The 22,658-nt window shown below is 39.9% G+C and overlaps 1 protein-coding gene across 2 annotated transcripts in view; it reads right to left on the bottom strand.

Moving 5' to 3' along the window:
- The window catches only part of nkd (naked cuticle), a 45,867-nt gene extending 24,702 nt beyond the window's left edge, over positions 1-21,165 (bottom strand). For both annotated transcript variants that reach the window (XM_064689735.1, XM_064689736.1), the window contains exon 1: positions 20,090-21,165. In XM_064689735.1, the coding sequence (XP_064545805.1) occupies positions 20,090-20,153 (64 nt within the window). In that variant the 5' untranslated portion in view covers positions 20,154-21,165. The remainder of the gene's footprint in view (positions 1-20,089) is intronic.
- Positions 21,166-22,658: the final 1,493 nt, after the last annotated feature.

The raw sequence follows: 22,658 nt of genomic DNA, 5'->3' as shown, positions 1-22,658 counted from the left end.
CGCTCATCCTCCCACGCCATATGTTATGCCCATTAGGCCTAATATGCGCTAATGTTATAAATAAAGCGACTCCATACGAATATGGCATACTAACCAACTTCATTTGGTTGGCTCTCTCTTTGGCATTCCGTGCTAAATGCGTTGGACAATGGCCACACAGAGGCATAGAGACGCAGCGAAGAGAGTCTTTAATGTCTTTAATCCAATTTCCAGAGACATGAGACCAAAAATGAATACAAATGTGCGTACGTGTTGAATTTTACCAATTAAATGGGTTGTCTCCGCAGTCTGACAACAATTTCTGACATGTCTGGGCCATGGCCTGGCACTCTACATAAGTTGTCTAAGTGGGGAATGCCATTTGGGCCCCATTGCCCATTGAGCTTGTCTCTGTAATCGATATTCATGCTTATTTTGCTTGGGCCATTGACTTAATTTCTTTTCTTCTGCTGCGGAATAAATTATGCAATTCAAATTAATGCTGCCATTACACACGACCCCGCTAAGATTGAGAGACCGACCAACTCGCTGCGCCGAGAGCCCAAAACAAACACAAACGGAAAGGGGGGGGGGGGGGGACGTCCCCCCGCCAATTCAGTTATCCAGATACCAGATACAGAATGAAATTAATCCGAGATGCCAAATGCCAGGCACGTATCGATGTGGCTGCGTTTCTGTATTATGTTTGTCTTTTTCTGTTTTTGGTGCTCTGTTGTTCTGCTGCTCCCCCCCTCTCTCACTCTCTCTCGCTCTCTTGGCTAGAGCAAAGGAAAACCTCAGGAGCTAGCTTAATTCGGTGTGCTTTGAAATCGAATTAGGCTACAACACATGTGTTGCCCGAGTCTGGAGCCCTGTCTTCCATGCAGTTGTCTTTTCTTTGTCGTGGCGTGGGTTAAATTTATGCCAGACCCCAAGCCATGCCCCTTCCCCTTCCACACAGCTTTGCTCACACGTAACCTGGTTGACAGCTGTTGCCTGGGGCGAACCTTGCAGGATGCAGGATCCTAGCTAGATAACAGCAAAAGGCAAAATAAGCACAAAAAAATAAAAAAAAAATAGCAAAAAGAATGTGACAGGCGTTGCCCGTGTTGGAGGCTTTGCATTGTTAGCAGTCGACGTCTACCTTTCCGATATGTGGCATGAGGGTTGCGGCAATACCAGGATCTAAGGGCATGGGCGCCGTGTTGGCTGTGGAGTATGGGGATACGGCCATAATTGGCTACATTGGCATTTCACTTTTGGCGCGACTGCTGGCAGAGCAAAGTAAACGTGGTGCTTAGTAAATGGTTGTTGCCACAAAAATGCCATTAAATTGACCCAGTTTTATCATGCACCCGACAAGAATGTCGAAATGCGTGTTTTCAGAAAACGTTTATAGAAAAATATCAACAAATTTTACTTAAATTTAGGGGTTAAATTGAACAATTTAGTTAAGTTAAAAAAAGAACATTTATTTAAAAACAAGACAAATATGTGGAAAGTTTAAGTAATTTAATTAACTCCGGTTTTCTAATATGTAGGCTAAAAGTTTTTTCGAGTGTAGCCAAAATATTAACTTTATTTAGAAGAGTTTTATGAAATGAAATGAATTGCCAAGAAATAAATAATTTGTTTATCATATGAATTGTTTATTACTTATGCGAATATTTTGGATTGTAAAAAATTTTAGTCTTGGTATTTTTCGTATTTATACTTTATCCTGTCTTCGAACTGTTCAGTTATAAACCAGTTACAAAACCGAATACACTAAATACCCTACTTATATCTAATTGCCTTTCAATTATTATAATTTTTGTCCGCTGTCACCAAATTAAAATCGACATTTTTGTCGCCTGGCATTGCCATCTATTTCCTTGCCACTTAGCCAGATGCATGCATCTTAATAGATACACACAGTACGCATTTCCAACAGCTATCTCTATAGCTTTTCGTTAACGCCAAAATTGCTTGCCTCAAATTGGCCATGACAACGCCCACGCCCATACGCCCACACGCCCCTTCTCAGCCATCCGGCTCCCGGTTTGGTGTCATTTCGGTGCGCCTTAACGGAAATCTTCAATGGCAGTTTTCACGCCCAAAGAGGCACTCGGAAAAACTCCTGTGCATCGCACAATCACAATACCTTCATTATGGACAGCCGAAGCTGGGAATCGAGACGTGTAGGGACCACAAAACGCCATGTGGCATGCGGCAAGTGGCAAGAACTCGAATCTCCTTTGAGCATAAGCGTCTTTTATTTTATTGTTTTGCCAATGCTTAAAAGAAATGCTTTTCCATTTAGTTGAACACTTATGAGCATTGCTACGGATATGTTTTTTCGATTTGCTGCGTGTTCCTTAAAAAAGAAAATGTCTCAAACTTTCAGTGTGTGTGCGTGTGTGTGTGCGTGTGTGTGTTTGCAAAGTATTTGTTGTGTTTGTTGTTGTGTTTGCCCGGCGACTTTTCACACCACATCAAAAGGCGGCGAGACCGAGTGCACTCAAGTGTATAAACAATGGCGTTAAGTGTTTAAGTGCACGGAAATATCAGAGCCATGGATTGGCCCCTCTTGAACCTCACCCCTCACCGCAACCCCTTCGTGCACTCCTATGTAGAGCCCGTAAAGGCAGCTTTAATTTCATTTGATGGCATTGGTAATTTACAAAAAATGCAGACACAGAGTTTAATTGCCGGGCAACAGCTTGAAATAGTTACATACAGACACAGATACAGCTGCAGATACAAATACAGCTACAGCTACAGCTTCAGATACAGATACAGCTGCAGAGACAACCGCAACAACTTTTCATTGGTGTCTGCCCGGCTCTGACTGTGGTCCACGTAGTGCAGATTGCCCAATGGAGACACAGCTATATGTATAATTTTATGGGCGCTATGTGGCCGCCATTTGGCCCCAGATGGACAGACGGACGGACGGACGGACCGACGGATGCCTGCCTGGCGCCAGGGCTGTGCAGGATGAGGCAGCAGTTGCCGTTAGGCTGCTCCCAGTGAGCCAGCAAAGTGCTTGGGTTAGGAAAAACTCAACTCGTATAGTATTTACAGGTAGATTGGCTTAAAGGCAATGAAGCAATTGACGCCGGGCTATTGCTAAGTATATGTGCATGTCCGTTATCTTAATTCAATGAACCAACCGGCTTAGCAGCCAGACCAGACTTTAGTATCTGGCATTAACTAACGCTCGCGTCTCAGCCAGAGTTGCACCGAAAGCAATTAAAAGAGATTATTTTAGAAATTTCAATCAATCGGAATGAACAGTAGTTATTTATTGGCTTCGTCCGAGTGATGAATTGGAAGATGGGAAAAGCTACAGAATCATATTAAGAATTGAGCCATGTTCGGCTTAAAGATTCATGAATAGATAAAGTCTAACAGAGGAAACTAGTTTATATATATGATAAGGCATGTAATAGATGGCCAGCAATAGAAGCAGATGCAGTAATAGGCAAATTAAAATATTTATTATATTAAAAGATTTCAATATTTATATTACAATATTTCATATTATTACCCAGCTTAGCCCGGGCCAAGTTTGTTTTCTTCATTGTTAGACATTCGATTTTTCAACCATTATCTGCAATATCTTGAATTCCACGTTCCTTTTTGCACATATATTTAAGAATGAGTCTTAAGTCGATCGAATGATCGAGTATTAGCTACATAACATAGAGAAGTATAAGGAACTGTAGCTGTTATGAGCACATAGGTCAGAAAATAAAATTTATTAAAAAGTTTAAATTTAAATATCTCAGAAAAAGGAAAGGGGATTTTAATATGTTTTCTATTAAAGCTAAATATTAAACAATATACTATATATATCTCAAAACCTGGTAAATTAAAATAAAAGAATGATTTTTTATTCACTACATTCACTTAACCCTTCACTTTGCAGTCATATTTTTCGCACTGCATTCCATTCAAAAGAGCTACAAATACATATACACGTGTATACATACACACAAATACATATATATATGTATTTATGTTTTATAGCTGCCTTAGCCATTGGCATTGCAGCTCTATAATGGCTGACCGCGTATAGAAACCGTATAGCAGCTGAAGTAACCGTTAATTGCGTTTAACACCACACGGCACAGCTAAGGACGGACCCAGACACAGACGCAGACACTAACACAGAGGCAGACAGTGAAGCCTCCCCGCCAATCTCTTCTATAGTGTACTAAACCACTCACGATGCAGTAAATAGCTTTGAAGTTTAAGTTTATTTTTTAGTGCTGTTTCATAATTAGATGCATGACTTGGCAGCGCCTTTTTACGTGCGCTCCTAAAGCCGCCCCGGCCCCGCCCTGCCGCCTGCTCGTCCGGCTACTCAATTAGCCAGAAAAGACATTAAACTTTCGCCGGTGCCACGGGGCCGCAACCCAGATGAACTGCCAGCGGGGAAGTTCAAGAGTCTGCAGCTCCGCGCCTAATGAAGTTAGTGCAGCAAAAAAAATAAGAAATACAAAATAAATAAAAAAATATACGAAAAAAATTTGAGCGCCACTTTTTAAAGCAGCTGCTAAATTGAAAATCTACCCGACAGGCCCCTGCCTCTCCCCCACTCTCCCCCACTGCCTTCTGCACCGCACGCTAAACGTCAGCCATAAATAAAATGCAAATTTTGCCGGCAAACCAAATTGCAAGGATTGCTGTGGAGCTCCCGACAGGGGGGTACTCGAGGCGTGCTGAAGGGTGGATAGCCAGCTCCGGCTGGCTGTGGTTTCTGTACGTGTTTTGTTATCGGTAACTGCAACATATTTTCCGTATCAAATTTTGTGGAAAATGCTCGCAGCTCGATGAAATTCTATTGGGAAATATTTTTGGTAACCAATTTTACATACATATATAATACACTTTCCTCGGCCCTCAGCACTTTGTTGTTTAATTCTTTGAGGCACAATTTCAATTTCTTTTTTAATTTAATTTAATATTTATACAATTTTTAGCAAGTATTTTATACATATACAATATTTTTTATTTTATATAGAATTTAATTCAATAACAATAATAATAATAATGATAATGATAAAGATGATAATGATAATGATAATGATAATTATAATGATAATGATAATGATAATGATAATGATAATGATAATGATAATGATAATGATAATGATAATGATAATCATAAAAATATTTAAAGTAATAATAATAATAAAAATACTAATAATGTGACTAAAAATAATGTAAATAAAAAGAAAATAAGTAAAAATAATCTTCACAGTTTTGATTGATTTCCTTTATATTTTTTAAAATTCACTTTTTTCGAAATTAAGCCTTGTTGCAAATGCAATTTAATTTTAATCAATAACCGAAACTAAAACTGTGTCTAGTTAAGATACATACTCGAGCTTACATTGGCCATGTCCAGTATATAAAAAGAGTATGTTCGAGCAGTTAGTGTTAAAGCTGTTGTAAGTGTATGCGTTTCAACGGTTTTCCATAAATAACATTTTATTACAGTTATTTTTTTTATTAACGGTCTTGTTGAACTGCTGTAGCTCAGCGCTTAAGCTGTGGAGAAAGTAGAGGGGGAGGAGCTGCTGCTGCTGCTGCTGCTGGGATCATTAAAAATGAAATGCCAACGCACATATTTTATAAACGAAAACTATTTTTCGACGAAATTTGTTGTTGAAATAACAATGAGGCAGGCAACTACTATTAATAACTAGGGGATCTGTGTTTCCACTCGGCCCTATCCAGCTGAACCATCAGCTCGCTCGCTTAACTCCCTAATACAATCATATAAATTACGCTGGCCGAACAATCAATCAATGTCAAAGTCAGGCACTGGCACAGAGCCTGACTGTGTGGCATAGGCCCGACGACGGGGTAGATTTAAGCTAAGCTGCCACGTACTTGGCCGCTCATCAATTTCAATAAACGCGAGCGGCGTCGACTCAGCGGATCAGCGTCCACGTCCAGGTTTGGACAAGCGACCACCAACGCCCCATTAGCACCTAGCTAAACGCTGCGGCATTTGTCAAAGTCCATGAGACGACACCAGCGCTGTCAACAGACCAGCGCAGGAGGAGAAGGTGCTGGTGTTGGCTCCCTTTGTTCCATGTGTTTTGCATTTTAAATTGTGGCACAAATGAAATTGAAAATGGCAGCAAAAGATGCGCAGCTATGCGACGGCAATGTCTCAATGCCGCTGTGTGTGTGCCTCTGAGTGAGTGTGTATATGTGTATGTGTGTGTGTGTGGTGTCAACAATGGCAACGCTCTGGGTGGCATTTCATTGACAACAAGTCATAAATTCAACAAATGACAGACAGCAAGTGGCAGGCGACAGCAGCAAATGCGCCAAAGTCTGTCAATGGCATTCACTTTAAGAAGTTCTCACTGTATGCAAAGTATTGCAATCAGTGCTAACAACACAAGGTACAATAAGTTTAAGGAATAAAATCAAATAGTCGAGGAACACGACGAATACATTAGAGGAATCATTTAATTATCCAAGACCTGAAGAGTTGTACATAAATAAACAATAAGCGCAATTTTACTAAAAGTTTCCCCATCTAAATATTTTTTGAGAATATTTAAAATATTAGCAATCATATCAATAAACTAAGGGCTAAAATTTATTTCATTTAAAATCATTTATATTTTAATTTAAATGTAGTGAGATTCATTGTTCATTCGGCACACTTTACTAACAGTTTTCTGTAATGTTAAGCAGCTGTTAATCTAAATATTTTAAGTTGATTCACAATTCAATCATTTAAAAATTAAAATTAATTGCTTTTGTATTATTTGAATGAGATTGCGAGATTAATAAGATTATAATGAGATTTGGTATACCTTTAGCGTCCTTTCACTAACAGTTGTCTGTTAAGTAGAGCAGCTGTTAAGCAGCATATTTCAAGAGTTACCTTTCGAAAAGATCAATCAAATAACCAATTTGTATTATTACATTTCGATTTAGGGCTTAGAATCTATCCCACTTTTCTTTACCTTTAATATGCCACACAAGCTGTCCTTTATATTCAGTTGACCATTTGACAACAAGCTCGTCAAATCAATCAAACGACATTAAAGTATTGTACATGTACATCAAAGTAACTTTAACGACCCAACCAATTATCTGTCTCTTTCTAGCTGCTCAGTTCAGTCAAACCCAGCCAACTGGACGGCAAATCAGCTTAATAAGAAGTTTACAACGTAACCAGCATTTCAGTTGGAGGCAATTGAAATTTAGTTCGCTGTATGAAATGCTGGCAGCAGAAACCTAAACCGTAACAGAAACAGAAACAAAACTCAAGCAGCGACCACACCCAAAGCATTTCCTCGAATTGTCCGACTAGAGGCAGAGCCAGAGACAGAGCCGGAGTCGGAGCCAGAGACCGAGCCGAGCCCGAGCCAGACCAGAGCTCAGAGTACAGAACATAACGGACAACACCTGCCTATCAGGTGGCCATTGTGCTGGCCATGAGTGCTGGGAGCGGAAGTGCGGCTCCAGCAGCTCTGGTTGATATCAAAGGCGAGCAATGCTAATGGATGGGTATTATAGCCAGGCCGAGTGTGAGACAAGGGTAAGAGGGGGAGCGTACAGAGGGGCCGGCCACAGCATTTGGAGCAGCTGTGCATGCGGTTTATGAGCTATGCAGGCGGAAGTTTTAACTGCGCGTCGCACACTCAAATACACACACACACACACACATAACATACAATATAAATCAATTGCATTGCAGTGGCACACAGCCCGCAGTCGAGGGGTAGTCGTCGTTATACCCCCTGCCAACAGCTGAAGAGAGACACACACGACGCACCCGTCATTTCGGCTTCCCGTCATTAGCCATGTCGCCAACGAAGTCGCGTAGTTTTGTGCATGTGTCACGCTGTTTGTTGCCACGAAAATCCCAAAAACCATACTGAAAGATTGCTCGCCATGTGTCCTGACTGTGTTCTCTTCTATCTCCTGGCTGCCTGTCCGCCTGTCTGCCCGTCTGTCCGTCTGCCCGTCTGTCCGTCTGCCTGCTGACGTTTTTATAGCTGCTAACAATGTGTCAGGTTTTCTTAGAACTCACGATGAGACTTTGGCTCTGCCTGCTGCCATGAATATCCGTATCTCTGCAGCCGAAAAGTCGACTCATCCCGAGTTGATAATTAGGCGCAGTTGTCTTACAAAAAAACGCACACACACACATACCCATAAATACTGTTGCCGCCACAGTGTTTAGTGGCTATAAGGAAAAACTGTTCGAGACTAGCGAAAACTAAATAAAGTAAAGAAGGAATTTTAAAAAGCACAGCCACTTTAGTTGGGTTTAGATGGATAAATAATATATGAAATTTAGAAATTGGAACTAAAAATTAATTCAAGAAAAATATTCAGTAAACATTAGGAATTTGTGCGAGAATTTCAAGATTATATTCGGATTTTAATCAGCAAAATTATTATATATGTGATATTAAATTACAGCTTTAGAAATGTATCAGAAATTATTAATTTCATTAAAATATCAGTAAAGTCAGAAGTTTCATAATATTAAAAAGAGTATTAAGATAAAACAAATATGATGTATAGAAAGGAACTATGGCAAACTGTTAAATTGACTTTCTGCACTTTTAATTCAAGTTTAGTATATTATACAAACTATATAATGCTGTATCTAGTTACAACTCGGTGAGTTCTTAGGCATACTTCCCGACAACTTAGCTGCATCCGCTCGTACTCGTACAGCTGCCCGCTTTTTATAGCACCTCAAGGAAGTGGTTTTTCTTTTTTTTTTCTGTGGAGCACGAGCACACACTATGCCGTCAACAAATTGCATGTGGCTTGAATATTTTTGGCCTACCCCTAGTCTATTTTTATGTTGCCTTGCCCGAATGAGGGCCACACAAATTATGCGTAAATATGTGATATTCCCCCTTGCGGGCTCGCCAAGCGGCGCAATAATTCTCGTTTATCGTTTTGCGAAAAGTCAATTTTTATAACGCACCAAGCGACGACGAGTCATATAACCCGCTGAATATATAACGAAAAAGAAGAAAATGATTTGTGGTTGGCTGAAATTGGCGCACCAGGCAACACTGGGCGGAGGCGGAGGCGGGGCGGGGGCCGAGGGGTTGGGGCTCTATTGGAGGGTCGGGAGTCGGCCATGCGTACGAGCTGCGACTTCCTACGCGCAAGAATATGTAACAAATTTTGTAATTTGAACGCCACAAATCATAATTTTACATAATGATCAATTCATATACGTCAAAATGTTGTTGTTGCCATTCGCAGTCGCTCGTAAAATGAATTATGTGGCCCGCGTCGCCAATTTCGTGGAATTTTCCCTCATTTTCTGACAGTTTATATGCCAAGCGAGACGATTGGCCATGTGTCCGAAGTGTCTGAGTATCTCACTCAGCCAGCGCGTTACTAAACTATTTCAAACCGGAAACGCATAGGACATAATGCAGACATATATAGGGGAATAGGGAGTTTGGCTGGGAAAAAACTTTCTACGAAAACTAATTAAACAAATTGCATTTTGTGTGTAATGTTTGTGTTTGTAAAGTTTTAGTGCAATGCACTCACAGATCTGATTACATGGGTGGCCAAGAAAGTTTTCGAAACTTCGAAACGCGGGGTGGCAGCTGAAGAAAAATGTAAGATAATACAATATTACATAATATAAGTGGCATTACATGCGCGCTGTTAGTGATCCGATTTTTAGAGTTCTGTTAACTTAACATACAACTTTACTGTTATGAGAGCCAAATGGAAATTCATATCGATTTCGAAATAGGAGTTATTTAATATTGTTATTTGGTAATATTTACAGATATGTGCAATAAACCTCTTTTTACATTTCCTAGAGTTTTTATTTATATTTTTGACCCCTTTAATAAATTTATCAATATGTCAAGCTACCCTCTGCGTCGAAACGCCATCTAGGGTCCAACTCCAGCTGCAACTACAACTGACAGATGGCGATGGCTCCTTCAGCCTGCAGCATATCAAATTAACACAGACACAAGGATTCCGGCAAAGGGGCAAGGATAAGGGTAACGGGCAGCGGCAAGCGGAAAGCGGGCAACTGTGAAGTAAAACTGGGAGATGCTGTTTGGTGCCCATTAACTGTGGCACTTTTGGGGGCAGCATGCCGCAATTTGTTGGTCAGGTTTGCAGCGGAAGGCAGCAGGCAGCAGGCAGAAGGCAGCCAACCTGGCTGGGCTTTATGCTCGTATGTATGTTATTTTTGTTTTCTTGCTTTTTAATGAGCATCGTGCAGGGGTTTCGGTTCGGACTCGGGCACTGATGTGCCTGCTGCCTACCACTGGCTTTGGCACTGGCAAATTGCAGGTTCTCCTTTCGCTGTGGCTCAAAGTGTTGCACTCATATTTTGCCGGTGTGCGCCTTAATTATATGGCCGCCGACAGAAATTCAAGTGAAAACCATTCGGGTCGGTTCCACGTCCACTCTTACACACACACGCACACACACACACGCACACACACACACGCACAGTGTGCGCGGCAGGCCTAAGCCTATTTCGAGCCGCTGTTTAAAGCATGAAAATTTAATGCCAGCTTAGCCCGAACACACAATGGCCAAGCCCGGCGAGCGATGAAAAAGATGTCGATTCAGCTCTCAGCTCTCAGCTCTCAACTCTCAGCTTAGCTCAGTACGGTTCAGTTCGGTTGGGTTCGAGTGAGTCCCGGACTTCGGTTCGGTATTCAAAGAATCTTTCATGCCGCATTTCCGTTTAGCCTGAAGCCGCTTAACTGCCCAACTTCTCACTTTTCTCTCCCTCTCTCTGTCTCTCTCCTCTGGTGCCGCTGGTGCTCAAGTATTAATTATGCACGCATAAAATATATTTTCAACCTTTTTCTCAGCCTCTCAGCGCTGTTTGGGTCTTTCAACATATTTTCTGTGAATGAGCGGGCGCGACATCAATGGGATGCAAATTAACTGTACAAACATAAATAACACTCAAAATTCTTGGAAAATATCATCGTAACCCGCTCACACTATACCCTCAGCATTTGTCAAAGCAATAAAAATTGTTGGGCTTCTGTTGTTAGTGGGGGCTGGCTGGCTCTCGGACCTTTTTGTTTGATAAGCATTCTTATCATTCTAGCCCTGGGTCTTGGCATCTTTGTTGCCTTTTGCCGCACTGACCTGTAAACGCTGCACGGTGACCGGTTTTATGATATACCCTTTAATGAATTCAAAGGCACGAGCTGCCATTCCTTCTCGTCCGGCCACCCCAGCTCCTTTATTCAAATGCTGTGCGCGTGCTCATTACCCTGGATACGAGTGCGAATGCTTTTTGTGCTGACTGACCCGGCTGACCCGCTTTCGCATTTTGCACTTGTTGCCCATATTCGCTAGAGATATTGCTCATAGCGTAAATGAATTGAAATTGACAACTGATGTTGGCTTTTAAAAAATGTATCTGCCAGATACGACATCAATTATTTAATACACTGCAATGGCAATGCATTAAAACTTTTACGCCCTCTCCCACACGCTGCTCTGGAGATTGCTTTTAAAACAAAAACAAAAAATGATTAATTGGCGCTACAAATTTATGACGTTGTTGGATTTTCCACGCCGATAGCGAGTTGAATGTATGATAAAGCCCTTGATGGAGTTTTCCTCTACACAACATTTTCAGCCAGAAGCGATTAAAACTTTTCGTCAGCTCCCAAACAGCAGCTTCAACTTTACAAATACATCAATGTAATGCAGTGTGTGTGAGTGTGTGCTAGCATGTGTGTGTGAGTGTGTGTGTATATCGTGTCATTATGATGATTGTTATTGTTTTTTGTTGTGCAATAAATTATACGCCATAATAATTATTTATGAAAGTCTCACAGAGCTTGGGGCAATGGCCATATTGCGTATAATATGGTGTAAATATCATTAATGTGCTTTTATTAGTAATGCTAGGGGCTCTTTTAGTTCTATAACACATTAATATATACGAGCAAAGTCTAGAATTTGCAGCTGTGAATGAAACTTCAACTTGGGTCTATACTGAAAGAGGAAGCTATAAAGAACTACTTTGTCAGGTGTATGGCAACGGTTTTAAGCTTAAGCTTAAATAGTTATACCGAAAATATAAAAAATATATATATATAAATATATATAAAAAAATTTACTTTGATTTAAGGTTTGGGGAATGCTACTTTTTGTACCCAAATTTTAATTTGATTTATTGTCACACATATCCAAATAAACATTAATTTTCTCTTCGATCTAAGATCCCACAACAGCAATAATTTAATTTCTTTGATAACTATTTATACACTTTTTTTTTTATTATAATTACTCTTTTGTATAATGAAAAATAGGTTAAATAGGCACTTTCTCGCCTAAATGTCGACAGCTTTAAAAGCACATTAAAGCTTTAAGTTTCACGCTTATGCTTAATTATTTTACTTCAAACATGCTTAATGCTATTGAATCACATAAAGCATTAAAGGATTAAGTTATGATATTAACACACAATCGAACAATTTCGAAGCCCAATTTGAAGTCAGCTTTGTTTAAATACCCCAAATATTATTAATTTCCAATTATTTGCTCTCCGCGCTTCTGCCTAGAACTGAAAACCCACAAAAGCAACAATCTGATGTCTTTTATAATTCGGCGCTTTTGCCAATTTGTTGAGAATTTCAATTTTGAATATTGATTATTCATTTCCTGAAGCGACGGCGGCGCACCTATAACGAATTCGGATGCGATTGCGGATGCGGATGTTGATGCGAATGGGAATGGTAATGGGAATGGGTCTAGCACTGGGACTGGGACTGCGACTGGGACTGCGACTGGGACTGGGGCCGGGTATGTCGATTGCTCCGCTTGCGCCTTTGGCTTCGCTGGAGACGACGTCGTCGTCGTCGTCGCCGACGCCATCATCATTGAAATGGTAAATTGGACTGCAGAATTTTTATATTGGAATTGCTTCGTTGTTGTAGTTGCCATTTGCTATTATTATTGTTGGTTTGCCGTGGATCCCCTTTGTCAGAGTGAGTGTGTATGTATGTGTGTGTGTGTGTGTGTTTGTGTGTGTAATCATAACGGCTCGCTTGTTAACATGCTACATTAAATTTTTATCAAGAGCCATGGCAATAGAGCAGGGCGAAACCAGCGCAAGACCACGCCAACATACATAAATACATACATAAATATCTAAAATAATGATGTTTTTGTTGTTGTTTTCGCTATGGTTGTTGTTGTTGATTCTTATGATTATTGTGGCATGCCTGCAATGTAGCATGATTAACACGGGACACAGCACAGAAATCGAGGCAAGAGAGAGAGAGAGAGAGCAGGAAAACAATAAACCGCTCACAAGAGCAAAATGGTAAAAGCATTGAACAATGCCGTCCCACAAAATACGTCACATACATTACAAATAATCATAATAACAATGGAAGACTCCATCGGCTCGTTACGCATACGCCGCGCAGCCCCAAATAGCCTGAAACTGGACTTAAAGCCAGACATTTCGCTGCGCACATTAAATGCCACAAACTACAAAAGGGCTCCCAGCTAAAGTTGCTTCTACAAAGGGAGTTATAATTCTGGTTGAGCGATGGAAAATTTCAGAATTATTCAACTAATCTGACTATTTAGTTGCCATAGAATCTATATCAGATGATATACAATGCTTGACCTTAAATATATGGATAGAAGCATAAGTTCTGGGCATGACATTGTGTATTTTACCCAGAATTAGGGTTCATTTAAAACTTATAGCTTAAATTATAATTTAAAAAAGAATTTCTTTTACACCCGGGTTGGTTTTGGTTTAAACATTTAAATGTTTAATCTAACCAGAAGATAGTCGGGCAGACTGCATCGTAAAAGAGACACATGCCGAACTCCAAATGAACACTTAATATAATATTTATATTCCAAAAATTGCATTTTGAAAATCCCTATTATAAAGACACAACTCGTTAAGCAGCTAAAGCAAAATATACACTCTATAAGTTGAATTCTTTTTAAGGCAACTTCCTTTTTTATTAAATGATTTTAAAATACTTTACAAAGAGCAAAGTTTTATTATGATAAGATATTCCCTAAGGCTCCCAGCAATATCAAATAGTCTCTAAGCTGTATACACAATATCATATAAATAAACGTAATAATTAATGTCCAAGTTGAAAGCCAGACTGGATTGTTTTTGACATATGCATTTTAAGGGCATTTCAGCAATTTTTTAAATTTGTTTGCCTAGCTTTTACATTACCGGCAATTCATATATTCCTGTCCATTATCTGTAGTCAAGCATTTTACCAAAAAGCACTCAGCAGCAACTTGGCCAGTTTTGCATTTTAACTGAAAGCCGCCCCACACTCTCCGCTAACTGTTTGCCATACTCTCGCGTCAACACGTTTTATCATTTAACTCGGCGGGTCTGGGACGACCACCCACCCACCCACCCACTCATCCACTCACCCACGGGGCATCAACAGCGTGGGAATTAATATCAATGTCGTTGCCGTTGCTGTCCCTGTCTCCGTCTCTTTCTCTTTCTCTGTCTCTGTCTCCGTCTCTGACTGTGTCACTTGATGCGTTTGCTATCAGCTGCACAGCCACCATGGCGTATGTGTAATGCCGTTTTTTCTATGGGTTTATTTTATTTGAGGTGCTTTTTTTTTTTTGCTTTTTATCAATTAAAAGCCACTTCAAAAGCGGAAAGTGTCTGTGTGCCGTTGACACACACACACAAAGGCATGCTGAAAACAGACAAACGCCCAAATAGCACACAAACAAGCACAAACACACACACACCCGCACACAAACAACCACACACACACACACACACACACACACACACACAAGCACGTAGCGCGCTTTTGTTGTCGTCGGTTTGGTTTGTTGGACGCTTTTAGTTTTATCTCTCTGGCGAATACTTTTGATGCCACATTTTGTTGAGTTAAAAAAGAAAATGAAGTGTGAATCGTTTTATACCCTGCAAAATGGGCTTATGTTAAACATGAGCAACTATTCCATGGCTAAATATAAATAATATAAATATATATAATATAAAAAAATAAACAAATGTTGAATGTTCAAAGAAGTTGCTAATTGTGTAACTATAATACATTTATTAAAAAATATAAATAAAAAAATTGAGTTGAATTTTATAGATTGATGATTAAATAGAAAATCTGACATGATATTCTCTTCTACGTTTTAGTTTAAGAATATGAAACGTAATATTTGCTAGGTCTCAAAGTCAGCTACTTGTTTGCAACGTTTTTTACAGGGTATTGAATCAAACATGCAAACAAACACAAACAGCACCCATTTTTGCCATTTGGTTTTGTGCACAGGCTTTAAGCCAGGGCTGACAGATTTTTCACTCTCTCCCGCTCCCCAAATGCGGTTCAACGTTTTGGCGGCTTTCCGCTTTGACACAATCAACGGACCCCATTCGACGATCGCCAAATGCGGCAGCGGCAGCAACAACGGCGTCGGCGTCCACTCAAAGCTAATGACCGACAAAGCGTTTTGTATTATTTTCAATTTCATTTTCACTATGCGCTCCTTAAGACTCCACGCACACACACCGGCACACACACACACGCACACACTCCCCAGCCCGTCGCTGTTCGGACTCCATTTGGATCGGCCTCCGCGCCATGCCATGCATTAAATATTATTAAGATAAGGCGGAGCGCGCTTATCAATCAGACGTCAGACGCACCGACACCGTTCAACCGTACAATTTGCAGACAACAGGGGTGAGGTGTGGGGCCAGGGGCAGGTTTAGCATTTAACTGGTTGACTGGTTGACTGGCTGACATGATTTTTCCATCATATTCATTGAAAGTAACTAGCCTATCTGCCGACATATTTCGTCGCTTTCAGCTAACTTTTATGTTTGAACTAACAATTTACATATAAGCTATATATATTGGGGGGCGAGCAAGACTCAAAAGTCAGAGTCAATGTCTCAGTCGCAGTCGGAGTCGGAGCCTCTGTCACTGTTTGCTCATTGAACTCTGGCGGCACATTTCCAAGAAGCCAATTGCTAAATCAACAAACACAAACAAACAAACTCTGACGAGCAAAACAAAAACCTCAAAAAGTCATTACATATATCTTCTGATTGAGAAGGCCCCTTACCTTCTCCTTTGGCTCTCCGGCCATCTCTGTGGCCGCAAAATGCAGAAGCTACAAGCTAACAGCTTTTTATCTTTGCCACAGGCGGCATTGTTTTTGGCGGCCCAGGCCAAAAGACCTGGCTACAGCCTCCAAGAAACAGCAACAACAGCAACAACAACAAAACCAGTTGGAGCTGGTGTCCAGCAGTCGCTTGCTGCTCGAACCAGGCCTTATAAGGTCGCTGGCATGTCAGGCGGCGGCAACGAGGCAGAGGCAGTGGCAGAGGCAGAGGCAAAGGCAACGGCAACAGCAAAGACAAAGGCAACGGCAACAGCAACTTCCTGGCTAATATTACGAAAATTGCTTCAAGAGGCTTCGCTCTGGTAGGATCAGCCCAAAAGTGCACCACTGCGCGAAGACTGAAGCCTGAGCCTGTCATGAGTGCCTGCCTGACTGCCTGACTGCCTGCCTGCCATTGGAATCGCCTGTTGCCTTCTACCGTAATTCACAACAACGATAATAATAACAACAACGACAACAACAACAACAGAGCCAGAGCTAAGGCAAAAGTTGCGAAACTCGCACCGCACGCACAGTGGTACAAAGTAGCTTAATTTGCCTCGTTCAAATAAATTATACTATTCGAAGTTCTATTTTCTGTTAATATACTTCAAGATGTCAATATTAATATTTGCTTGACAAACAGATTTTAATAAAAATAAAAAAATGTATATACTATTATATAGAAGAAAAAATGAAATAATATCCTATTTTGTTATTATTATTTTTGTGCTTTAGAATCAGCTTCATTTTAATTTAATTTTTTATTAACTAGTAACCAAATAATAAAAAACGAAATCTAAAGCCTAATTGGGTTTTTTTTAACTATATTAAATTGTCAACTGTAAAAATATGATAAATTTCAAAGTTTTTAATTTTAGTTTTTGGGTATTTTAATTTGAATATTATTTTAGCACCTCACGCAACATTTTTCTAAATTTTTGATTTGAGCGAATAAGACATATATTTTTCGCATTAATTAGGACACAAAATTAAATAAAAATTAAAAAAAAAAAAGCATAGGGTGGAATATCTTAGACTATAATTGGGAATCTGACAAACAAAATATCATAAAGCAAAATCATGCTCAAAAATGCATTAAAATGGACCAAAAAGAAACTGTATACTGAAAAACAGTGGTTTTAAGGAAAACATAACAAGTACCCGTTGCAAATCACAGAAGACCTTTTCTAAGTTTGATTAATTAATTCTTAAAAAAATTATAATATATATATATAAATTATTAGTAAATATTATATTATTATAAAACGCTCAGTTTAATTATTAAAAAATATTCGCTTTAAGGATTTAAACCCTTCAAATTTGTAACAATTTCAATAATAATTGAACAATTGAAATAATGATCCCAATTCATATACAATAAATATTAATCGCCTTAAACTACATTCTTGTGTCACTGTGCAATAGTGCATGGCCTCTGTGCTGCCGAACTTAAAGCAAAAAGCGCATCTTTTGAACAGTGCGCAAAGCGCAGCTTGTCCCGCGGCTCAACTCAGGCCATGCCCAGGCACACACACTCACTCACACAAATACAGGCGCGCGTGTTGTGTGTATCTGAAAGATACAAAACAACGTACGCTCGTTTGTCTGTCTGTCTGTTTATCTGTCTGTCTGTCTGTCTGTCTGTCTGTCTGCCCGTCTGTCGATCGTCGGCTCTAAACCGCTTTTGTGTATGGCCGCCGAGATGTTTGGCATAGTTGGAAGCGCGGAACTGGTTGGAGCTGCGGCTGAAGATGGAGCTGCGAGCCGCGAGCTGGGAGCTGTAGATGGAGGAGTCCGCCGCCTTGCAACGCGCCGACGCCGTTTGCCGCTCTCAGTTATTATTATTTTTGTTTGTGGCGGCGACTCAACAATAACAACAACGACGCCGACAACTGCTCGATGTTGTTGTTGTTGTTGTTGCTGTTGTTGTTGTTGTTGTTGCTGTTGTTGTTGTTGTTGTTTATCAACGTGAGGGCTTTAAAAGGTTTTTGTGGCATAGCAGCAGCTGCCTCTACCTCGAACTCTCTACCTCAGCCTATCTACATTTACCTGCAACAGGTAAGAAATTTTCGCTCGCTCGTTCGGCATTTCAATGTGTTTTGCTGCTCTTCTCTTTAGGCTGTTTTTTTTTTGTGTTGTTGTTTTTCTTTTCAGTTTTTATTTTTTGTGCCTTTGCTGCTGCTTTCTTTGAAGTTGCATGCTTCGGCGTGCCTTTGGGTTTCCTTTGAATTCGCTCTCTCCCTCACTCTCCATCTCGCGCTCTCTCTCTCTCTCGCGGCCAGCATCTGCAAGCAATTAGTGTATGGGGGCTTGTGGTATGCCAGGGTTCCCTCTCGATCCTTGGCTGGGGTTCAAAGTGTTGCCCTGGCATTTAATTGATGCAGTAATTGTAACCCGACTTCTCAATCCTCTCCCCTCCCCTCCCCTCCCCGCTCTCCACGGCATGGCAGCAAAACGTTTCCACCGAACTGACACAAAAAAACAAGAGGAAAAAACAAAAAAAAAAAAAGATACACATTGATTGATTGATGTTTCTCAACGCGACGTTTTGTTTGTGCAGAAAGGTCGCCCCTCAAGATTGGCCGCCACTTGGGAACCCTTTCAGCTTGGATACAGCTTGTGTATACATATTTACGATTATGATACACTCTTTTGTCTCTGTGTGTGTGTGTCCAGAAAGTTGGCAAAGTCAAGTCGAGTCGAATCGAGTCGAGTCTCTGGCCCTGTTCTATTGATCACGAATTCGATCTCTTTTCGAGTACATACACAGAGACTTCTCCCTTTTTGGTATCTTCTCCTCCAGCTGCCGCTCGCCCTGACGCATTCTCCCTGGCCACTTGGCCGATGCTCTTTGGTTTTTCCATTTTCTATTTATTTTTCGTGCGTCGTTTTCTTTTGATGTTGCTGTGAGTTGCTGTTGTTGTTGTTGTTCTTGTTGTTTTGGATTTTCTACGTTCTATTTTTGTGTGCCTTTTTTTCTCTACCGACCACAAGCGAACGCCGCCCCGTTCTGTGTATCTTGCAGATAAAGAACGCAACGCTCTGTCGATTGCCTACATTTTCCATTTGCCGTTGTTATTCTCGTTGCTTTTCTTGTTGTTGTCGTTATGTGTGTGTGTGTGTGTGTGTGTAATTATTGGAAAAGGATGTGGGAGAAGCCCTTGACTGAATGAATCTTCAAATTTATTTCACCGAGTGCCGCAGCATTAGACTACACAAAATATCTGATCGTATTTTTGTGAATTTGTAAATGAAATCTTTTAGTTTTGAATGGGATTTATATGCAAGACTAAGTGTGATATACATATGTCACAAATATGAAAGTGTGCTTACATTTTGTTTAATTTAATACCAAATGTTTCTACCTATTATAATTGTTCATTTTGGAAAGGATCTATAAATATGTCTGAACAACAACAATCTGTGCCCTTAAGAGCTTTTATCAACTTAAACGTGAAAAATAAGTTAGTTCAAAAAAAAAAAGTATAATAAATTTTTACAACATTTCGTGTTTAAGCACACTTCTTTATGATAGATAATATTTATAGTCAAAAAAACATAGACATTAATATGTACAAAAAAGTGCTGGCAACTGTTTTCCATTTTTTTTTCGAAATTTCTTGGTCATTGACTGAAAAAAACAAAACTGTTTTTTTCATTTACTAATTGTTGCCATATAATTTTTGCATATACGAGTATATTATGCCTCATGTTTGTTAGGTGTCAACACAGCTTAAGGCATAAAAATAAAATATTTTAATAAATGTCAAACGAAACAAAGCATCATGTTAGCACATTTTTATGCCTTTTTTATTTGAGTTGTGCAAAGTTAAAAGTTTATGATATTAAGTATTTTAACTTGTATGTGCATGTTTACAACAGAAGGACAAGTATCTTAAAGTTTGATTTTATCGTCTACTCGGATAGCCCAAATATTAAGTTATGTTTAGTTTACCTGAGAATTGTTTATAGCCGCCGAGTATCTTGTGTTTCCACCATTTGACAATATTGCCCGCCATCTCTGCTGCTGCTGCTGCTGCTGCCTCTAACGGTTGCAACTACAATTGTTGTTGGGTTTTTGTTTTCGTTTGTTTTTTTTTGTTTTGCTGGCAATTTACGAGCCTGTAGCGACTGTAACTGTAAATGTTGCTTTGGCCAAAATGTTTTACGGCCTTTGTGGGTGGGTTATCCTTGTTTGTTGTCGTTTTTGCTGCTGCTGCTGCTTCTGCTGCTGAGACTAATACACTTGCTCTCAGGTGCCACGGCGCAACGTAGCGACCTTAATTTGTAGCTGGCATTATTTCGGGGCTGTGCGGGTCGGGGAATTGCGTTAAGGTTGGATCGTAAAACTTTTTACAGCCGGGATATGCTGCATTTTAGTTGAATTTTGCGCATATTGTGCGACTTGTTCCCTCTCTTTCTCTTCTCCTATCTCTCTCTCTCCCTCTCCCTCTCTCTCTCTCTCTCTCTATTATTTTTGGTGTGTGTTTGGGTGTGAGTATCTCGCAGATACTTTTTGACGTAGCGCGCGTAATTTTAATTGTAAATTTTTGTTTTGTTGCTGTTGTTGTTTGCGCGACGCGACGTAAATAACTTGGCGAGTGAACAGCAACAACAACAACAAAAACAACTGCAAAATGCTAAGGCGCAAAACACGATTTGTATTTCCAAATGCGAACAGCGACGCTGACTGAGACTGCGACGGCGACCGCGACAGCGACTGCGATGTTGACAGCGTATTTTTGGGGTGTAACGGTTGTTGTTGTTGTTGCGGGGCGGTTTTGTATTTAACGGCACTTGCTTTTTCGCTGCACACTTAATGCACACCCCACAAATTGCAAATATTTTCGCTTAATTTTTCTCGCAAACACTAAACATACCGGACTTCATTCATTACGAACACAAATTTTCAGTCAGTTGTTGTTTTTATTTATGTTTTGTAAAGGACGCACATTTGCCGCGCGTATTTTCTAGAAGAAGACGACAGGCACAACGCGCTACCTATCGGACAAACACAACCAACTCGACTGGCGTACAGAAACGAACTGAAAACGCGGAACACAAAACGGCGCCTTCGACGCTTACCAAAACAAAAAGTGGTTTGTAAGTGAGAGAGAGAGAGCGAGTTAATAACATTGACTCTCTTCTGCTGTTGACGCTGCTACAGTGCGCGACGCATGGAAACGGAACATGGTGCTCTATAATGTTGTTACAGAAATCGCAGCTGCTGTTAGCCCAAGCGATAATACAATGCGGAAAGACTGGCCCGGCGTCTGTTAACCGTAACATACTAGCAATGCTTCTGTTAACATTTATAAACACAACAGTCCAATGTTCGGCATTGACATTTATTTATTTAAGAGCTGGCAATTAAGAGTTTCTCTTGCTCTTTTGGGCTGTGGCAGTGCGCTGTATACCCTGTAGCTACAAATAGGTGTTAATAAGGTATTTAAAATGTAAATAATATTAATTTCTGCACCCATCATATTTTTTTTTAATTAAGGACTTATACATACACAAAAACATGTTCTAAAAATCATTATTTGTTGTTTAATATATTAATATATTATATTTTGTAAGAAAAGGCGAAAGAGAATAGAATATAAAGGGCGAGGACGAGATAAAATGCTATATTATACATTAGAGAGAAGGAAGAAAAAGTATCAGCACCGATAAAGGGATTAATATAATACTTGCTACTTGAATTTATGAGAATCGCATAGTAAAACACTTTTTTAAAGAATGTTTTTGTTTAATGTACAGCACCTTGGCCTTGCCCAAGCAAGTATTATCATAATGTAATAACACATAATAAGTTTAATTGGACTTGACTTGAACTTGCGCCTATACAACCTTGGATTCAATTTTCACCCAGTTCGGGGATTCCTGTGAGAAGTGTGTATTTTTCAAATCCCCCTCTAAGCGTTCATTTGTATCACCATTATTTAGTCAATCAGTCAGTAAGGACAAAAAAAAATATATTTCACTATACCATAATATTGAATGTAACTACCTCGACTTACATATATGTATATTGATTCTTCTTATAACTATTTAGTTATCCCATGAGTTACCCTACCTGACAGTTTGTATTACTTCTTATATATAGACAGAGGCTATACAAAATATCAGTAAAATGTCTCATGGTCTAACTTAATATAAATACATATATACATATGTATGTATTTTACTCGGTCTTCAAAGCATTTTCGAAATTTAATTGTTTTTTAATTTGAAGGATCACTGATCAGACCTTCAGTTTTTTGGCTTCTGAGTAGAAGAGCTCAGTTGTTATTGTTGTTGTTGTTGTTGTTGTTAATGCCGCCGCCCGCTGTGCTCGACATCGGGGCAATTACCCAGCAGCAGCCGCCAAAAACTTGCCCCAGCTGCAAGGCCCAAGCCCGACGATAATAACAGAGCAACCAGAATCCTGAATTACGCTGCAAACCCACCAAAAAAAAAAAAAAAACCAACTGAGAAAAGAGAAAATGAATAAAAGTGTTGTCTTTGGCAAGTGGAGAAGC

This window comes from Drosophila montana, unplaced genomic scaffold (genome assembly GCF_035044405.1).
Source record: "Drosophila montana isolate Dmon_TW-CO22-7 unplaced genomic scaffold, ASM3504440v1 contig_3218_1, whole genome shotgun sequence".
NCBI classification, from domain to species: domain Eukaryota; kingdom Metazoa; phylum Arthropoda; class Insecta; order Diptera; family Drosophilidae; genus Drosophila; species Drosophila montana.
The sequence above is the reverse complement of the archived record's forward strand: the minus strand, read 5'-3'. Positions and strand labels throughout refer to the sequence as shown.